Genomic DNA, 20078 nt, shown 5'->3' with positions numbered 1-20078 from the left:
CTTCGTTGTTATATAAAAATTGAAACGCTTAAGCCTTTTCATGCCGTTTAATTTACGGGGCTTCTTGTAAACACCTTTAAGGGGTCCCGTGGCTGTGTGAACGCTCGGAAGTGAACTCTGGGCATTTTGATTATTTTGCAAGAAATTTCCGGTTAATACTGGAACAAAAATCGGCATCGAGAGAATGACTAATTTACACCTCCGACTGGAAAGGTACGGAGTAGCTGAGAAGAAAGAAGATATTAGCCGAAAAGGTATCTTAAAAAAAGATATGAGCTGCGATAAGGGTTTAAAGAGCACACGTGCTTTTCGTTGGCATCTTCATGGTTATTGCGTAAAAAAACAAAGTATAAATCGGTTAATACTACAGCACATTTTATTTTCGTTCTTCTCATTTATCACAGTAGTCAGCGACTGTAGAAATTGTTGCCTGTCGTCTTGTGCCGCAGCACTCTCTAAATCACCCGCGTCTCCAAAAAGCATGGTATTCGTACTGCCGAAATGCAGGTTGTAAGAGAAAATCCAATAGTACGTTATAATTCTTACGGGACTCGCGAGCATTTCAAAAGCTACACATGACGAGCAAAAAAGAATACCGATGTCCTCTTGGAAGATGACTTTCCGTATCAAGGGAAAATGTTAAGGAGTATCGCTTGTAAGGAATATTTCAAAGACGGACCCTCTCTGCACGTTTCTGGCGTTTTTTTTTTAATTCCATAGGTTATTGTCGTTTTCTTTATGTGGAAGAAATGAGAAATCCAGAACTGTTTTCCATACTCACTTGAACAAAACATCAATTTCTGAGACCAAGATCTGCAGTGTGCGCTTTCAAAAAGCATTTTCTCAATTTTCCTTCGCCTGGCTTCTTTAACAATAAAAGCGGTCGGCTCTCCTGAAATAACATCGTCCGTGATGAGCCCAAGCAACAGCCCCGTGCGCATATTCATATTTCCCACACAACTAGTGCACTGGGGGAAGAGTGTAGCCCTCACCTGCCCGTTGCTACCCTGAAGCCCTTCAGCAGGACCTTGGAATTACCGCGGTACGGATCGTAATTAAGCCTCGGTGTGCCGTGCCATAAATAGGGTGACACTTCAATGGGATTGTGCCCTTCAGTTGTGTTGGGATGCCGTGAGGGGACTTTGAGTCGGCGTTAATGTTGTCCTGAGGTCCTGTCACCGACTGCTGTGTTAGCGTGCTTCTGTTGTGTGCAGAGAACCTTCTGGATTGCCACCAGGCCTCCCGTCGACTCTCCCGCATCACCGGACAGGCCCCTCACGTAGCCGACATCCGACGGGGCGTCGGACGGTGGATCGAAATCAATTCACACGACAACAATGAGAGTTTAAAAAGCCTGCGGAGAGCAGGTGAAGGGAAGAGGGAAAGCGGAATTTTGCGAGTTTCTCCTGAGAATCGGTGTCGCCCCACCCCCCCCGTTGTGAAACGGCAAGTGCCTGAAATGGGGCCACGCTGCAGACGTAGGGACACATGAAGGCCTGTAAGATAGAGGCGAAGAAACCGTTTGAATTGTACATACCTGACAGCAGCTTTTTTTTTTCTTTTTTTTTTTGTTTTTTGGTGGAAACGACGGCCAGCTGCTTTGTTTTGCCCGTAACAAAGACCTAAAACACCCATCCTCAGTCCACAGCTGCAGCGCCCCATGCTTTTAAACCTCGACAACTTCCAGGGAGGGAAGAAAAAATATGTGAAAAAGTTTGATTTCGGTTTTTTGCAGCAGGGCTTCATCAGAAGCGCAGCGGAGAAGCGATTTCATTGTTTCCCATGGAGACGGAGGCCCGGTGGGGGGGCTGGGAGATGGTTAGACTCCCAGCTATTGACTTGTGCAGCTTTCTCCGTGGGGTGCCGGTTGAGAAAACCCGGCAAATGGAAAGCTAACCGAATTTATCTTTACACAGTATACCCACAGATAATTTAGATTTAACCAACTGATTTTCACTGCGCTTGAATCACTTGATGGATCAAAAACATGCATTATATTTCATTACGTTGGTGTAATGCATCTCATCGATCAGTTGACGCACGTGTGCCCTGCATTTATAATGCGCTTTGCGTTTATTGCAAATTGCGCTGCAGATCTACAAAGTCCGACAGCTGCATGTAAAACCTGTCTAATAGTTTCTTTTCACCGCAAGGGAAAACTGAGTGACACTGGAAACTCATTTTAATATAAATAACTGCTTTAATTGTCATCTTGATTTAGCTTCAGTGTTGATTCGAGCTAAAAACTGAATATTGATGTGGATTTAGTGGATGACGACATTCCGCGGGAGCCCATTTTTCATCAGCGCTCCGCATCACAATTACTTAGCTGTTTTCTTCAAAGTAGTGCTGGAATAAAGTACTGCCTACAGCGGTCCAAAATACCGCGTTACATCTGTTACCTGTGACTTGCGACGAAGCCCAGAGGTCCGGCATCCTATTAAAAAGAGGTTTGTCACAATTGAAAAGGAGGGCGCATTAAGCGTTGACTGCTGTCAAAGTAAACACAGGAGGCTGAAATTAATTTTCCTGCGAGCCAGTGTCAAAGGAGTAAACAAAACTTGCACAAAGGGCTCGCTGCTGTTATGACGCGCTGCCTTTGGAGAAGGTGCAAATCAGAGCGAGAAAGAGGCGCTGGGATGAAACAATGGCAGTTCCGAGTTTTTGAAGCGGCCGCGGAGGAAGGGGTGCCGGGCGTCCTGGGTCCGCTCGTTAATATTCCGAGCCGGCTCGGTCGTTTCGCCACGGCCCTTTCGGGGGCTGCCGGCGGGAGGGCCGTTTTGCCGACCGCAGCTGGAAATTAGCGGCGGGATGGCTCGGCACAAGTGGAGGTCCCCCCTGCCGTCGGCTCGCTCGGCACAGCCCTCTCATTCCTCCCCGCATGTTACCGTACGCTTCTGTGGTCAAAACATCCATTATTGAAAATATGACTCAAAAACAAAAAAACAAGACATTTTAACGTGAGATAATGGTCTAAAGCCCTAATGGTTGGTATTGACAATAAGAGGAAAATTAACCACCTCGCTGTGTTACTTGAAGCTGTACTATATCGAAGCGTAAATATGCACACCTACCAAGGCTATGAGCACGGAGTATTTCCATCACATTCTGAGTAATGTGGGCAGCAGGTGGCCTAATGGATTGGACTTGGGTTTGAATCCCTGCTCAAGCTGCTGAGCTCTTGATCGACGCACTTATGCTAAATTGCTCCAGTAAAAATCGTCCCATGCAAGTAGCATAGTATATAAGCCTAACGTAAGTCACTTTGTACAAGGCTGTCAGCTAAATTAAAAATAATTTTGAAAATTTATGACGACTAGTAGACAGATGTTGCCTTAACTCATAAAATTGTCTATACGTGGCGTAGCATCTTAATGTAGCAGCGGTAGTGTAGAATTTAATATTAGGTGGAAATGAGAAAAAACAATGTGTGTTTTGGCCTGATTAATGCAGTAGATTTTATGAATTATAAATGCATCGATAGCAATGAAGTGTGTACCCATTGGTAGCAAGTCGACGCTAGAAACGTACGCCGTCCTTCGGTTCCTCACGCGATCCTTGAGGAAAACTCATTCCGTGAATTATTCCCTCTGGTAATGAACTGAATTTAAATTGGTTGATTTTGAAGATTTGTTTACATTGCATCAGTTCAGATAAATTATTGATAGGAGATTGATGGGGGACATTCAGGCAACCACTTTGCCCGCTCTTGGAGTATGTATAATTTCATATAAGTTGGCGCTTATCAGCAGCTGACAGTACTCGTGAACTTTTGATTGCGTCAAGGTTGCCAAGGTTACGGTCGTCCAACCGTATGATGGTTGTTATACTGCAAAATCCCCTTGGCTTTTATTCTTGAACTTAGTTCTTTCCCTGTCACAAGTCAAGAAATCACAATTTATGTTTCTAAGATTAATTTTGGTTACGTTTCTCATTAGGTGTCAAAACAAAGAGTACTTAAGGGACGCATTTAAGAGCCGCAGATAGCATAGTGGCTAGAGCTGCTGCCCAGGTTTGAACTCCACTCCTGCTGTAGTACCCTTGAGCAAGGTACGAACCCTGAATCGCTCTAGTGGAAGTTACCCAGATGTATAAATGGGTAAATAACTGTAAGCAGCTTAACATTCTAAGTTGCTTTGGAGAAGAGTGTCAGCTGAATAAAAGTAAAGGTGAGTGGATTGGTGGGATGCTGGAGTGATGCTGAAGTGATCTGTCTCTTTTCTAAAATGCTGCGACAGACCTTTGAACAACACGAGCAATGACTTATGCAGCTGTCGTGTCCTGACAGTAGAAGCAATTTTTTAAAATCGGATTTCGGATGCAGGAGAAAAAAAAAAAATCTTACCGCTTCTAATTCACCTTTCTTCAAATGAACCTTTGACTATTGATTTTCTGATTCAGAAACTTCAGCCTGTTTGAGGACTGAGTTTTATACCACACTGAATACATAGCTGTACTGTGCATTAACCTTTTTCAGTGACTCTTTCCTCAATTTAAACATTGCGCTACACATACACACGTGCTGTTCCAGCCAAACGGCTCTTTCTTTATTTTAAGAAACCTGTACGATAATGTAACGTAAATGTTTTTATTTATATATGCAGTGTGTATATACGGTATATACATATATATAAATTACTAGAAAGGAATCGTCAATATTCGGATAAAGTTTTATGTAACTACTCGTGTGATGTACCTCACTTCATAAGGTGGTAAGAAAGAAACTAACTACTTAAGAATCCCACAACTGCATGTAAGTCTCTCTTCCTGCTAATGAAATGCACAAATTGTATTTTCTATGAGATGTACGTCGCTTTGGAGAAAAGCGTCGGCTAAATAAATAAATGCAAATGTAAAACTTGTTAAAATAATAGTGCCGCTTAAAGCCCAGGGGGGCAGCAGAGGGCGTAGTAGTTAGGGCCATTTTCTTGTGACCTCCAGACCCCCGGATTAATTTCCCCTCTTGCTGTACTACGCTTGATCAAGATACTTACCCTGAATTGGTATAGTAAAAATTTCCCAGCTGTAAAACTAAGTAAATCATTCTAAGTAGCTTAAGATATGGACGTAATATTGTAAGCTGCGAGGTATCAGCTCAATGAAGCAAACGATGAGTAACTTACACGTGCGGCCGTTTTAAGACTTAACGTTGGATGCAGCAGGAGGCGAAGGATTAGAGCTGTTGCCTTTCTGTGCGAGAAACCGCAGTACAAAACCCCACTCCTGCTGTTTACGTGGGTAAATCATTGTAGGGTCGCTTGTCTAACATTGTAAGTTGCCTTGGCCAAAGGCATCCTCTAAATAGAGATTAACGTCGGCTGGTTTCGCATGCCTGAAACGCACGGTGATATACAAAACTAGCACACGATGAGCTGAAGGACCTTTTGGTAAATATTTTTCAATTAATTTGACTGTTAATTAAAATTGGATTTTAGCTGCTTGCCGGACTGCGGCGGTACAAATAATGTGCCAAGCCGGCAATGTTTTTGCAATGCAAATGTAATTTTCTGTCTGCTGTTGCCGTGGAGATTACTGCAAACAGTTCTGAGTTGTGTTTTTATTAGGCATTTCCACAGGTTTCAGCGGCTCATTATGCTAATTCCTTTTGTGTGGCATCTCGGCTGCTGTTTGCCTGAGTGTCTTTCAGAATTACACGGGCACAATGGAGAGGAGCGACATGGAGGGCTGCTCTGAAGCCCAGTTAGTCCAGTGCGGTAAGAGAAAAAGCTCTTCAGTGTGAAGCACAAGATGAAAATGCGCTTGATGTTCAACAAAACTCAACTCGGAGGTGGGGCGGAATCACGTGCTACAGTAGAAAAATAGTTGTGTTGGGAGGTGGTGCACTTAATGGAGAACACCAGAACACTAGTGCTTTGAGTAAAATATTCAGATGTTGAAATGTGCCCCCAGTGGAAATCTTTATATTCTGTAGAGCAATTACTGTATATCCAGTGAGAGAACGAATCACGTTAGGGTAAAGAGAGGCCCGGATTGCGGTACAGAGAGGTTCAAAACGTGGTACGCTTCCTTCCGGAGAGGGCACTTCCCAGGGCCCTGATCTCCAGTAATACAAACTGCCCTGTTGTGAGAAACATCCTAATTTCGAAGGTGATTACCCATACAGACAAATAATTTACAAAGGCAGGGCAGTTTGTCTTTGAATTTTGTTCAGAGGACCTACTCTGGGCTGAATGTTGTCGAAAGCCCTTTGTAGATTTCCCGAGAGAGTATTCTCGTTTAATGGATTTCAGCTGCATGTTTCCTCTTGGATTTGAAAGTAACTTCTGTGGAAGAATAATAAAATACCATCTTGTGTTGGAAGAGTTACATGGCAAATAGTCACAGCGCATGGGGAATTAACATGGCGAAAATTAAGAACCATCCCCATAATATAAGAGGACAGTTGGTAGTGTAGTGTAGTGGTTAGAACTGCTACGTTTGCACCCACAGGTTGCAGGTTTCATTCCCACCTCTGGCTGTAGTACCCTTGAGCAAGGTTTTTTACCCTCAATTGCTCCAGTAAAATTACCCTGTTGTATGAATGGTTTAGTAATTCTAAGTTGTTTTGGAGAAAAACATTAGCTGAATGAGTAATGTCGTGTAGGGTCGCGGTGGTCCACAGCCTATCCTGGAAGCCTAATGGGTGAAGCAGGGTACATACACCCTGGATCAGACATCAGGTCACACACACATTGACTCACAACCACACAAACACTGTGGGCAATTTTAGAGTCACCAGTCCAATTAACATGTATGAAACCAGTGTTGTTAATACAGCTTCGTTATATTTTTTTCCACAACTTTCATACATTATTCATGTTAAAATGATACTTATGTTATTACTAGTATTTATACCATTACGAGCGTTGTAATTGTATTTTCGTGCCGCGCTGTTATTTTAAGTTATTTCCGCTTAACACGAATGGAATCAAACAAAACGTTCTGTAAATAAAACAATGTTTTTGTAAATAAAATGCAATTGCTGATAGAAGAAAAATGGGTGTGTTGCGATACCACGGGAAACCGATGGTATCGCACAGCATGCGGAACGCTTGTCATTTGATGTTATGACCAAATGTCAGGGCTTAATATATATATAATTAACTTAATATAATTAGGTTGATGGGATGGCCGTCATAAGTCCGGATTGCTGTAAGTTGCTCATTTCGAAAATCAAGTACCACCTGTAGAAAGTAGAAGAAACAAATGCGTGACAGGCTTCACATTTTACTCCACTTTTCAAAGTTCACATGCTGAATTTGACACGTTTGCGCACTCTGCCTTCACCCTGTACGGCGCAGAAGGGTACAGAAGGTACTTGAGGTGGCGTAGCGAAGTGAGCGAGCTGTTTGCTTGGCTGGTCGCTGCTACCGTCGGGGGCTCGGTCCCGCTAGAGATGAGGGTGTTTGGGTCTCCAGTGCACATCTGGAGGAGTTTACAGCGGGTCAGAGCAATTTCCCCAAGTCTGTGTGTGGAGTTCCTGTAGCACCCATTGCATGGTCTTGAGAGAGAGAGAGAGAGAGAGAGAGAGAGAGAGAGAGAGAGAGAGAGAGAGAGAGACATCATCATGGATCCGCAGCTAAGTGCCCGAGGAACAAATCAAGCTCGAGTGTTTTATGGGCCTTGCGGGGCCTGCTCTGTTCAAAGGGCCACAAAGGCAATCGGGGAGCTTGGCATCTCTCTGAATTATTCACCGAGCGTCCCTGCTCTAATTTCGCCTCGACCACGGCACCCGAGCTGCAGCCCGACGAAAACACTCGGCGTGCTTTTACATCGACCTTTTCATTCGCTTGCTTGCAGTAAAACGTAGTTGAGGACGAGGCGTGGTCCGTGCAAAGCGTCAGCACCGCGCTTCGGGAGTCGGCTGAGAAAAGACGTGGGATTTTGGAAAACCAAGCAGCCCCGCTCCCTTATTTCTGCAGTTGCAGTTGTTCGAAACAGATTTCGAATGTGATGTTTACCAGTATGATGGATTAAGTTAATATTGGCACAGCTAATTGAACTCCTAATCAAGTGACTCTCTGCTCAGCACTTTAGCAATCAGTAGTGCTCTTCAGACATCAATATTTCCCATAATTCCTGCGGAATCCAGTCGGTGGGATGCGGGCCAGACTCGAGGAGTGCGCGGAATTATGAGGACCTGCAGCTCGGCGCGAGACGCCGGTCGATAGCCGTGCGAATAAAGCGCAGCCATGCGCGAAGAGGGCAGCGTCAGCGCCCGCGGCCATCCGAGGGGCAGAGAGGTGCACCGCGGGGCACAAAGCACGCTTGTTGATTTGCTGACATCAAACACGGACAGCAGGTGTCATAAAAAGACCCATTATTTACAGAATGTATTGAGTGCGTTTAATAGCCCTTGAAATGATCATGAACTCGGAGAAACGGCTGCAGGCTTCCGGGAGTGCGCTCATCTACCAGCGGTGTGTAGCATCAGCACTGCAAACCTGTAAAACAATGACCCCATAACACCGTAGCACTGTGTGACACCAGCGCTGCAACACTGTAAAACCAGAGACACTACGGCACCATAACACTGCGATGCTGTGCGATATCGGTACTGCAACACCGTAGAGCACTGTGCGAAACAATGACATCATAATCCTACTACACTGTAAACTGTGACACCATAACACTGCGACACTGCGCGACACCAGCAGTGCAACACTGTAGGGTATCATATCGTAGCGTGAATACGAGATCACCCTGTGATTAAAAATTCACGACTGGCAAAACGAAATGTCACGAAATGAGCGTGTTAAAGGGAACGGCTGCAGGAGAGAGCAAGAGCGTGTGGGGGGGAGGCTGCCGGTTTACGCCGCGGCGCAGAGGGTTCGGAGCCACGGGGGGTCATGAGAAGAGGCGGGTCTGGTCCCTTTGTCTTGGGTTTGAGGGCAATTCAAATGCAAGTAAGCAGTTGCACATTTAGATCAAATTTGCATGTATTATTCAGTTATGTAGCAGACATATTTGTCGAACGCAGCAGTACAGGTACTTGAAAAGCACACGGTAGAGAGAGCATTAAACATAGGTTAGAGTTTAAGATTAACGAATGACAACAGTTGAAGCCTAGCAGATGAGGGCAGCTCCTAGAGTAGGGATTAGCGCTGACACCTTTGGATCTGAAGGTCACAGGTTTGAATCCTACCTAGTGCTGTATTGCTGTTGATCGAGCCGCTTGCCCTGAATTGTTCCCGTACAGAGTGTCCCGCTGTAAAAAGGAACGGAAAATCCGTGCAAATCTCTTGTTGTTGTAAGTTGTTCTGGAGGAAATCGTCAGCTAAGTGAATAAATGTAATTGAATTTTACCAGCAAATACTGATAAAGTGGGTAAAACAACCTGTCAAACTTTTCAGTGAATCGCACAGCCGGTGTACAATGTTTACAGCCGATGTTAAACGGGTTTTATCCCGTTTTAAAAAAAAAAAAATTCCCGGTAGACATGGTGCAGCTCAGCGAAGGAAGGTGCGTCTCCGCATGGCCGGTCCATGTTTGTGAGTGGAGATGTGGGTAAAACCAAAGGCTGCCCCCCACGTCGGGGTCAGAGGTGCTGCTCTCGATGATGCATTCTGTCTGTTGTGGGCGATCTGGCGAACATCCTGGACGATACTTGGCTCGGCAGAGGCTGGCAGTTTCGCCGCCGGTCCTCAGCGCTCTACTTCCTTGCTGCTACTGTATATTTTTTCTATTTATACTTATTTACTGTATACATAATGTGTGTTTATCAGACTATGAATCCAAGTTACACTGATTTCAAAATGTTCTAATTAGCGAGTTTACTTTTTCCCAGACCTTGTGAACCTGCACAGTCATTGTATTGGTGTGATTACTTTTTTTTAGCTTTCACATTGCCATTCACGTGTTATTTAGCCGACACCTTTGTCGAAAGCAGCATGCGATGTTCAGGTGTCTACTAAGCTAACGATTGTTGTTTACCCATTCAGCCTACAGCTGGGTAGTTTGAACTGCACCAGTTCAGAGTGAGGGTGGTATGGTGGTGGTGTCATACTTTTCAAGGGCTATATTTACATCAATTTTGGGGTAAATGTGAGCATTACTGTGTGTTTCAAGTGTAAACTTATGGCACAAGTTACATCTATTCATTTAGCTGAGGCTTTTATCCAAAGCAACTTACAACATTAAGGTTACAACTGTTTAACCATTTATACAGCTGGGTAATTCTACTAGAGCAATTTAGGGTAAGTACTTTGCTCAAGGGTCCTACAGCTGGAGGTGAGGCTCAAACCTGTACTTTTTGGATCCAAAGGCTGTAACTGTAACCTCTACACTACCATCTCTTCCTGTGTGCCTGTATTTGTATAAGTTGTTTCCCAAATTCCGTTCCTGAAGCTGCTCCTCGTGTGTTTTTCATAAATAGACAGAGAAGTACACTTGTGCCCTTTTTTTTTTTTTTTTTTTTTTTTTGCCCCAGTCTCTCTTACCGTGGTATTATTCATCTTTGCAATTTGCTTTGGCTTCCGCAAAATTGTAGCCTTGCTGTTTTACATTAAGCGGAGAGAGGGAATATTCCGGGCCTTGCTCTTTGTGCTCCAGGAAACACAGAGGCTGATGAAGGTGATTACTTTATCTCTCCTAGATTGAGGAATTCCGATTCCCCGGCTCAGCATCAAAAGCTACCCGTTCCCATCTTGTAAATGAGAAATTGCGACTCTGTCACATGAACCACAATATTTTCCCTTCTGAAGTATGGAAATGGAAATATTGTACGGAATGGAGCGCATTAAGGCAGAGCTTGGAGTTGAGACAAACGCTGATAATTTATTCAATAGAAGCGATCAATTTGTTATCTCCTCATCCTGGTTTCCAGCACCTCTTTATTTTAAGGAGGATGGTTATCGGTGGACCTGGTTGACTGTGAGCAGGTCCCTGTCCACAGCTGTGGGTCTCAATCTCATTGCTGCTCTCCTTTCTTCTCCCCCCATTCAGAGGAAGTATGTCATCGCAACCGTCCTGACCGTGGCCGTCTCGGTCTTTGTCATGGTGAACTACACTGAAAAAACGTGTTTCCTGCTGCAGCTGGTGTTCGGTCAGCACAAGCCATCCAAGGCCCACTCCGGGTACGTCAGCATCCCGGACCAGGAGGTGAGTGTTGGGCGGTCGGCGAGGGAGGGCCGCAGTGTGACAAGAGTATTTCGGGGGGTGGGATGAGCAGTGGAGGAGCAGGAGCTCGGTGGGGGTGTCCCGGGGTTACAGCATCCGCTGAAGTGTGCGCTACTCATTCCCTCCACACTGATCAGCAGCACTTATTACCACTTTTATTGCTACTGGATTTTTAGAGTGATGCAGTAATAAAAAGCAAATTGATTTTCCATTGTTGACACATTCATTTAACATTTTACAAGAAAAATGGGTTGAATTAATGTTTGCTTTCGCAGTAAACCATAGATATTTTTGGCCTGTTTTAATAACAATAATCTGCTATGTAAAAGACAGGGGGCGCAGTGGTGCAGTGGGTTAGACTGGGTCCTGCTCTCCGGTGGGTCTGGGGTTCGAGTCCCTCTTGGGGTGCCTTGCGACGGACTGGCCTCCTGTCCTGCGTGTGTCCCCTCCCCCTCCGGCCTTACGCCATGTGTTGCCGGGTTTGGCTCCAGTTCCCCGCAACCCTGTCTGGGACAAGCAGTTCAGAAAGTGTGTGTGTGTGCGCTATGTAAACGGGCACTAAGTACATATTGCAGGGCGAACACCCATTTTGCACTGAAAGGGCTGTTTCATATGAACTTTTAAATTCACCCCAAAAAAAGGTGGACTGTGTCTTTGCATTTTTAAAAAGAGAAATGCTGACAGCTGCAATATAATGATTGGCGGTAGAAATGTATTATTTTAGGATTTATGTTTTTTTTGTCTTTTTTTTTTTTCCATCACTGTCATTTGAGACTGTAGCTATTTTTTAAGAACTTTTCTGAGTTGGTAGCCAAATTTCAGCAAGCGCACATTTTGTTACAGGGTGCGTGCATGAAAAATGATTCTCCTGGGTCTCATGACAGCTCTGTATATTATTAGAAACTATAAACGAAACCAGAATATGGCTCCTTTTATTAAAAGTTAGATGTAATGTTTCTCCCTCTACACACAGTGGCAGAGTGGGAGCTGCATTCCCACAATGCATTTAACAGAGCGTGGCCCATCCGCTGTTTTGTACAAACCCCCCACAGTGAATGTCTTCAGCCGCTTCCACCGGGGGAACGTGTCCTGGGCCTGCGACGAGGCCCCTCTGCGTCCCCCATACTAATGACAACTCTCGCCCTCCTCCTGACTGCTTTGTAGTGCGGTCAGCACACCTCCGCGACCCACGTGCTCCAGCCAATGACCCGGCCTTTAATTGATGTGGAAAGCCTGCCTGCTGCAATGGGCTTGCACCCTGGACAGACCAAATGGGGAATGACCCCCCACCCACACACCCTTCCGTAACACTGTGTAGCTGGACTCCGGTGTCCGTCAACACAGTCTGTCCTCCGTCATTCCAAGCTGCACTGGCATAGTGGTCCACCGAAACCCTTGGGAACTCTAGCATTGTTTATTGTAGAGAATAGCAAGAGGTGTAGTGATCACAGCCACCGTGCAATTGAAGGATCTGGGTTCGAATCCCACTCCTGTTGTTGTAGTACCCTTATTCATGGTACTTACGTTTGAATTTATTTATTTAGCAGATGCTTTTCTCCAAAGCGACATACGTCTCGGAGAACAATTTAAAAAAGTGTATTATATCAACAGGAGGAGGTTTGCAGGCTCATGAGTTTTGACAACGTTCAATTTGTCACATACCACCGTAAAAATCAGTATGTATTACACAAGTAGCCGCATATAGGCTTTTCCATTATTAAACAAATTATTAAAAATTATTGAACGGAACAAACATGTATACATTTATCGAGCATTTCCGAGACCAGGGGGGTAGTGAGTTAGAAAGAGGTAGGTTTTGAAAGGCTTCTTGCATGTAGAGAGAGATGGGGGGTCATTCCACCACATCAGAGCCACAAGCGAAAATCTTTGTGCTTTTGATTTTGGACTGTTTGTGCGTGGGACTACCAAGCCGGCAGAGGTGGAGGAGCGTACCAGGTCTGGATGGGGCGTAGCAAGTGATCAGGTCTTATGGATTAATACATTAATACAATGAAAATTACTCAGCTCTACAAATGAGTAAGTAATGCAGTAGCTTCATATCGCTTGAAATTAAAAGTGCTGAATTAATAAGAATGTGTATTTTTATGTTCCATTGACTACCTGGTTCTGTGTATCATTCTCAAACTTCCTACGTGAAAACACCCTGTTTGGGGGAGGTGCGATTGGACGGGATGATGGAAGGAGGAGGTTGTGTCTCCAGAGAACTATTAGCACAGCCAGGTTTCTCGGATCATATTAACAGACGAAGAGCCCCTGGTTTCAATATTAGTTTCATACACATTAAACAGCCGTCGCGGAGTGATGTGTGTACAAATGGCTTTTGGTGCCCACGGGATGTCTCTCTTTGCTTTGCAGAAATGATGCAAACGGGGAAGTGCCTTGCCGTCTGACCCCAGTCTCCCGTAAGGGAGAGTGTGCGTTCCTCATCTGAATTCCATCTTCCCGTCCTCGAAGCAACACAGAGCGTTCCCGAGTCCCAAGAGCGCAAATATGCCTGAGATTTTCTTTTGTGAAGGTGGTGGAATGCTAAACGCGATTGTGAGGGAGGACTGGGGGCACGAATCTTGACGGGCTGCTTTGAAATGCCTTTTCTGCCAACGACCCTTTTGTCTCGAGAAATCCCGGACAAAGGAAACGCGATTAACGTTTCATATCAAAGTGATGCGAGCGAGCGTAGCCAATAAAACTGCTTCGCACCGACACGTCGCTTATTAATACTGATTAGATACTCATTGGGTCTGAGAAGCTCAGAAGAGTTGCTCTCAATACAAGCTGACACTTTTCTCCAGAGTGACTTACAATTATTTACCCATTTAGAGAGCTTGGTATTTTTTTTTGGAACAGGCCAAGTATCTTACTCAAAGGTGTTACAGCTGGGATTCAAACCTGCAACCTCTGGGTTCAAAAGCAGCAGCACTGACCACTGTGCTACCAGCTGTATAAGGGGACATCCAAGGCTTCAGAGGAGTGATTCCTAGTCTGGTGTCCTGAGCTGAATGCATGGCTTTAGACCGGTTCTGAACCTAATGAAATGCTAAAGCACAGCTAAACTGATGATGGTACATTGGGTAGAACTGGTGCCTCACTTCTCCTAGGCTATGGGTTCGTGCATCAATCTGAATCAAAGTAAGCTTTATTGTCACTTCCACAATATGTTTAGAACATACATCGGAGTGAAATAGCTTTTCTCCTGGTCCACGGTGTGACATAGAGGACAACACAGACTATCACTACTACAATGCAATTCACAGTAACTAACTAATAAACTAAGAACACTATGGAATAAAGTGCAGTGGTGTGGTCCATATGATAAATAGAAATGCAAACAGATTTAAAAGTGGTAGGGCAAAAAAAAAGAGTTTTTTTTTGTGCAATAATTGTTTGGAAAGGAGGATTAGTGTGACCTAATGTAGGTCGATGTGGAATGTACTAAAGAAATACAGCAGGACTCTGGTATGTAATTGGTGGTTAAGGGTGGTACAGAGAGTTCAGGATTCTGACAGCCTGAGGGAAAAAGCTGTTGCACAGTCTGGTGGAGCCGACTCATATGCTCCTGTATCTCTTCCCAGACGGCAGGAGGCTAAAAAGGCTGCGGGAGGGGTGTGTGGGGTCGCCCACAATTTTGGGCATGGTAGATGTCCTGCAGGGAAGGGAGTGGGGTGCTAATGATCTTCCCAGCTGTAGTCACTATGCGCTGCATGGTCGTGAGGTCGGAGACGTTGCAGTTCCCATACCATGCGGTGATACAACTGGTCAGGATGCTTTCAGTGGTGCTCCTGTAGAAGGTGTGCATGATGTGTGGTGGCACACTCGCCTTCCTCAGCCTCCACAGGAGGTATAGGCGCTGCTGGGCTTTCTTGGCCAGTGACACAGCGTTGGTGGTCCAGGAGAGGTCATCGGTGATGTGCATCCCCAGGAATTCGGTGCTGCTGACACTCTACGGCAGAACCGTCGACAGTCAGTGGGGGGTGATGGGTATGAGCTCAGTCTGGAGTTTGTAAGCTCTTCCTATGTTTGTGTGGGGCTCCTCTCTCCTCCTGACAACTTACCTTTTTGGTGGATTGGTCACTCTAAATTGCCTTTACTGTGTGTGCGTGTGTGATTGTGATAGTATAGTGCTTAGAACTGCTGCTTTTAGATCCAGAGGTTATAGGTTTATTCCCAAATCTGGCTGTAGTACCAGAAGGCACAGTAAAACACAGATTTACCGAGAATTTCGATGTAGCGCCATGGGTCATTGGGCCCTTTGGTTGCTCTTTCTGGAATGTGAGAAACTACGTTGAAAAGTTTTAAAGTTGGTAATGTTTACAAACTTAGCAAATTGTCTTACGGCGCACGTGGGTTAGAAATGCTGAAATGTCTCTTAGCTTCCATTGGCTGAAGACCAAGGATGTGGACCACATAAAAATCCTCCAACTCAGAAGCAGTCTACATTTCCCTCACAGCCAGCGACATGCTACGTTCAAGCAAGGAACGCTCGATCGCTTTTTTAAAAAATAAGCTGTAAATGGTTATTGCTGATACGCCACCGTAGTTAGTAGCGTTTACACATACAGTACGTGTATTCTTGAATGTTTTTATCGAATTAACTCTGGGTAGAATGAGAGCAAAACGAATTTTTAGAAATTGCGTAAATGTAACCGTGTGGTTTTAACCCCAAAGTACTTTTTGTTGTCTAATTGTTTTGTTGTTTAAAGAAAAAGATCTAATAAAAATTCATTTGTGTTTTAATTTCTACTGTAACAACAACCATTGATTTGCAGAATTATTTAATTCAAGGGTTATATACTTGCCAGAAAGCAAATGTGCAAAAAACGGGTGAAACGGGGTGAAAATAGGGGCGATGTAGGATGTTCGGTCAACATTTGGTCAGTTTGAGCGCTGATTTTCTTAAACCCCGATTCAGCGCAACCCCGCTCTTTGTGCGCTGACATTTTATGGACCCTAATGATCGCGTTATAACGGGGTTTCACTGTACTTATATAAGGTATAAATTGCTCCAGTAAAAACGACCCAGCTGTATAAATAGGTAAATAATTGTAAGTAGCTTAACACTGTAAGTTGCTTTGGATAAAAGTGTCAGTTAAATGAATGAATGTAAATGTACGTGTTTGAGAGAGCCCCGTGATGGACTCCTGTCCCCTCTAGGGTGTACCCTGCCCCACACTCTATGCCTCCTTGATAAGCCCTGGGTCACTATTATCCTGCAACAGTCAATTAGTTAATGATGATGGATGGAACTAAACTAACATGTGCAGTGAGTCATGAGGACCAGAGGTGGTGTAAAAAAATCTGCCTGGCGTCTTCATTATCTGTGTTCATTTTCCAGCTGCTGTAAAGTTGAGGCATCCTCAGTTCCATTGAGATGAGTTTGGAAAATGGCACCTTTCTTTTTCAAATTGTCCCATTTTGTTACATGCAGCTGTTTCAGCAGTGATTGGCAGCTTTCAGAGAGAACTCCCAGCTTCATGTTCCTCTGCTCTTTCCTCCTTCTTCCTTCCGCTGTCCACCGGCCTCCACATCCACTCGTCCCCAAGCCGCCCACGTGCGGTTCGCTCAAACGGAGTCATTAATGTTTCATTTCATGCAGAAATGCTGAAACGGGTTTCGTGAGCCCTGTGCTCCATCTCCAGCCGGTGAGAGCTGCAGACCCGAGCTCATTCGCCACCTAGAGCTCTCGGTCTGGGAACGAGTGGGCCTCTTTGAGAAGAGCGTGCTGCTAAAAGGCAGCGCCGATTCCTCTGGACCGCCTTATTAATGTCTCCAGCCATCCGAAAAACCGTGAGCTTCTGTCCCCCTCCTCCTGCCCCCTCTCTATGCCAGTTGTCTTTTTTTTTGAAGCCCAGTTGAGAGAGGAAAGCGATGGGTTGGTGCTCCTGCTTGAGCAGCTCCTTCATTAGAATGGATGTGTTTGCATCAGGAGACCGCCTCTGATATCGATGTTGCCTAGTTGGGCCCAAATTTTCATCTTGATTGCATCTGACTGCATTTCACATATAAATCCACCTGGAGTTGAAAGCAATTCCGAGAGACGGCCGCTAGAAAAATTGCATCCTGCAACGCAGTGAATCGGAAGGGATAGGAATCGGGAGGAACTGAGGAAGAACAGAAGAATGCTCCCCAGTTTTGGCGCCGTACTGTAGCTCCTTTCTCCCGAGGGCTCGGAAGACGCGGTCGGAGTCGCGCCCCGGCCTGCCGACGCGCGGTGGGAGCGCGTCTCCTTTTGATGGTCAATATCAGTCTTTATCAATTCCTTCACGGTGAGTTATATCACGGTGACATCACTGAAGGAAATATTCTTGCACTCGAACATATACAGTAGGTTTTCATTGATCGCTCTCTTTATGTGAAACAGTTGCATTGTGACCTTACCGAGCGTTTTTCTTTTCTCATCATTTCAAACCGCTCTTCTTTGATGCCTCTCTGTGCATCTCAGACTGACGGTTCTTCTTCACACTCCAGCGCAGTTCATACAAACAAAAATATCAAAGCGATTGAAATATTATTAAAGATTTTTTCCACCCGTACCTCGAAACATTACCATAAGTAGTATACCTGTTGCCAAGGTTCTGGATAAGAAATGAAATAATTTGATCCGGCGCATACGCGCGCACACAGACCTTGTTTTCATTTTACTTGGATTTAAATTGCGCACTGTCTTGTTGTCGGACATGGAGTGGCAACAAATGGGCAGGATTTCATCGGTAACCCTCACCTTAAATGAAAATGGAATTTCTCGCTGTCGCCCTGCCGGGGGGATTAATGCAGGGTCTCATCTATTGCTGTGGGGTCTTAGAGCGCCGGAGCAATCAAGGTCCCTGCATTCCTCCTCCTGCGTTCTCGGATAAAGAAAAACAAAGAAGCGCAAGGTTTTTCCCTTCTCCGAACCGGGCTTGACAATAAATCACCTTTCCTCTCCATCCCCATGGATGATTTGGGAAAGCAGTGCAGCATCCGGACGGGAGTCCAACGGGGACGCGCTTTGCTGTTACGTCCAAACATGGTGCAAACAATACAAGTAGAGTGTAGAGGTGAAACGATGAACATGGGGCAAGGAAACACACACACACACACACACACACACACACAGTGTATTCTCACAAAGGTGAAAAGTGAACCTGTGAGTGGGACTCAAACACGGAGGTGTGACGAAATACCGGACTGGAACGCTGGATCAGGACTGGAGAACAAGAGGCAGGAACAGACAGAACGGACACTCGGGACTGGAACACAAACACCTATGGAACAAACTGAGGAAACGGGGACCTAACGATGGCCAAGAGAGCGCAAGAGAAACGCCGATTAAGAATCCGCAAACTATCCTTTGTCGCTTGCTCCTTTTATACCTTACCAACTACCATATTACGAACAGGCGCATGGGTGTGGGCTAGCGGCACTAAGTGGCGCCTCCTCTGGCCCGTAGGGGTATCGTCTCTGTGGGTCGTGACAACTATCTTAGCAGCGGGATATTTGGAACAACAGGTTTTGTCTCACTGACCCGCTGGAGACACGCGAGTCTCTTTTTCCACTCTTCCCTCCGACGGAATTACATGCGGAGATTGTGCGCGATTCTCTCGCCCACAGTCACGTTATTTGCGATGACGACAGTTTCCACCGAATGATGTATCGTTTACAGGGCATTGTTTTATTAACTTGTATGGTGGTTTTTAGTATGTCTGCGAGGTGCGGAAGGCCCGCTATAGTCGAAGCAGTCCATGCAAATGATGTATCGCTTCACTTTGGGGCAATATTTTACATCTATTGCGTTTATTTACCTTGCATAAGTGCTTTGGGAAAATATGCCGTGCTTGCTATGCAGACGAGGCCCGTTAACCCAAAATGACCTCAATATGTTTTTTGTTAATGTGCAGACATTGCCACAGCAAGGCAGATATGAAATCATTTAGAAATACAGCATCAGGATTTTTTTTTCTGAGTTTTATAACGTTATTTACTGTGGTAGAGGTGGATTTCTCCAAACATTATGTCTGATAGCCTTTCAAGTCTTTATCTGACGCTAGGAAACCAAAAAGAACCTGAGGCAGTCATAAAACACTTTCATGAGCCATATTCGCTCTTTATGACTTTACATTCATATTTCCCTTTTTTATTTTGTTTCCATTTCATTTTTATATTATATCGCACGTTGATGCACAGGTATATAAAGAAATTAAGCCATAGCATTTTTATACTTTGTGTTCTTACCTCATGTAAGTGCTCCTGCTTTTCCGGTTCATTCTTTACCGTTCCAGACTGCACATGCTGAGTCATTTTGACAGCAGATTGCCCAAAAAATCCATCATTCCTCTAACCTGGAACTGTGAGGGGCCTTATTTTCGCCTACCATGATATTCACTTCAGGTCCTTTCCGTCTCGCTGCTGACAAATAGACTTCATGAGTCCAAACTGACCGCGCACGGCACGTACTTCATTTTGCACTCTGTTTTGTTCAGGGTTTTTTTCCAGAAGCTTGTTGTTTGTTTCCTCCGAACGACATTGTCTGTTTCCACTTAAGGTCTCGCTGTTCCGACAGCACGAAACTGGACTGCAGCATTAGAATAAGAGCTTCTCAGAAATGCGTTGTAGCATGGAGATCGCAGGTTCAACTCCCACCTCCAGCACTAGTACCCCGACCAAGGGGCTTTCTCTGAATTACCCCAGTAAAATCATAGCCAGCTGTCTAAATGGGTAAGTAACTGTAGCCATCTTAATATTGCAAGTCGCTTTGAAGGAATGCCTCAGGTTCAAACTCGGGTCTTTTGAATGGGAAGCAATGGCTCTATCCACTACGCTACCTGCTGCTCCTATGGATGGTAAATGTTGACAGTAAATTGTCCTCATATTAAATGTGAGGGAAAATTCACACAACCGCTGTAGTGTTTGCGGTACCGGCGGTCAGTCCCGATACTTCAGCGAGTACTGCAGGGAGTACTGTGAAA

General features: G+C 45.0%; 1 protein-coding gene across 1 annotated transcript in view; it reads left to right on the top strand.

Annotated features, from left to right (window-relative positions):
- st6galnac3 (ST6 (alpha-N-acetyl-neuraminyl-2,3-beta-galactosyl-1,3)-N-acetylgalactosaminide alpha-2,6-sialyltransferase 3) overlaps nt 1-20078 on the top strand; it is a 95101-nt gene that overhangs the window by 24306 nt on the left and 50717 nt on the right. The window contains exon 2 of the mRNA XM_018734638.2: nt 10945-11100. Coding sequence (XP_018590154.1) covers nt 10945-11100 — 156 coding nt within the window. The remainder of the gene's footprint in view (nt 1-10944; nt 11101-20078) is intronic.

This window comes from Scleropages formosus, chromosome 3 (assembly GCF_900964775.1).
Source record: "Scleropages formosus chromosome 3, fSclFor1.1, whole genome shotgun sequence".
Taxonomy (NCBI): Eukaryota; Metazoa; Chordata; class Actinopteri; order Osteoglossiformes; family Osteoglossidae; genus Scleropages; species Scleropages formosus.
The sequence above is the reverse complement of the archived record's forward strand: the minus strand, read 5'-3'. Positions and strand labels throughout refer to the sequence as shown.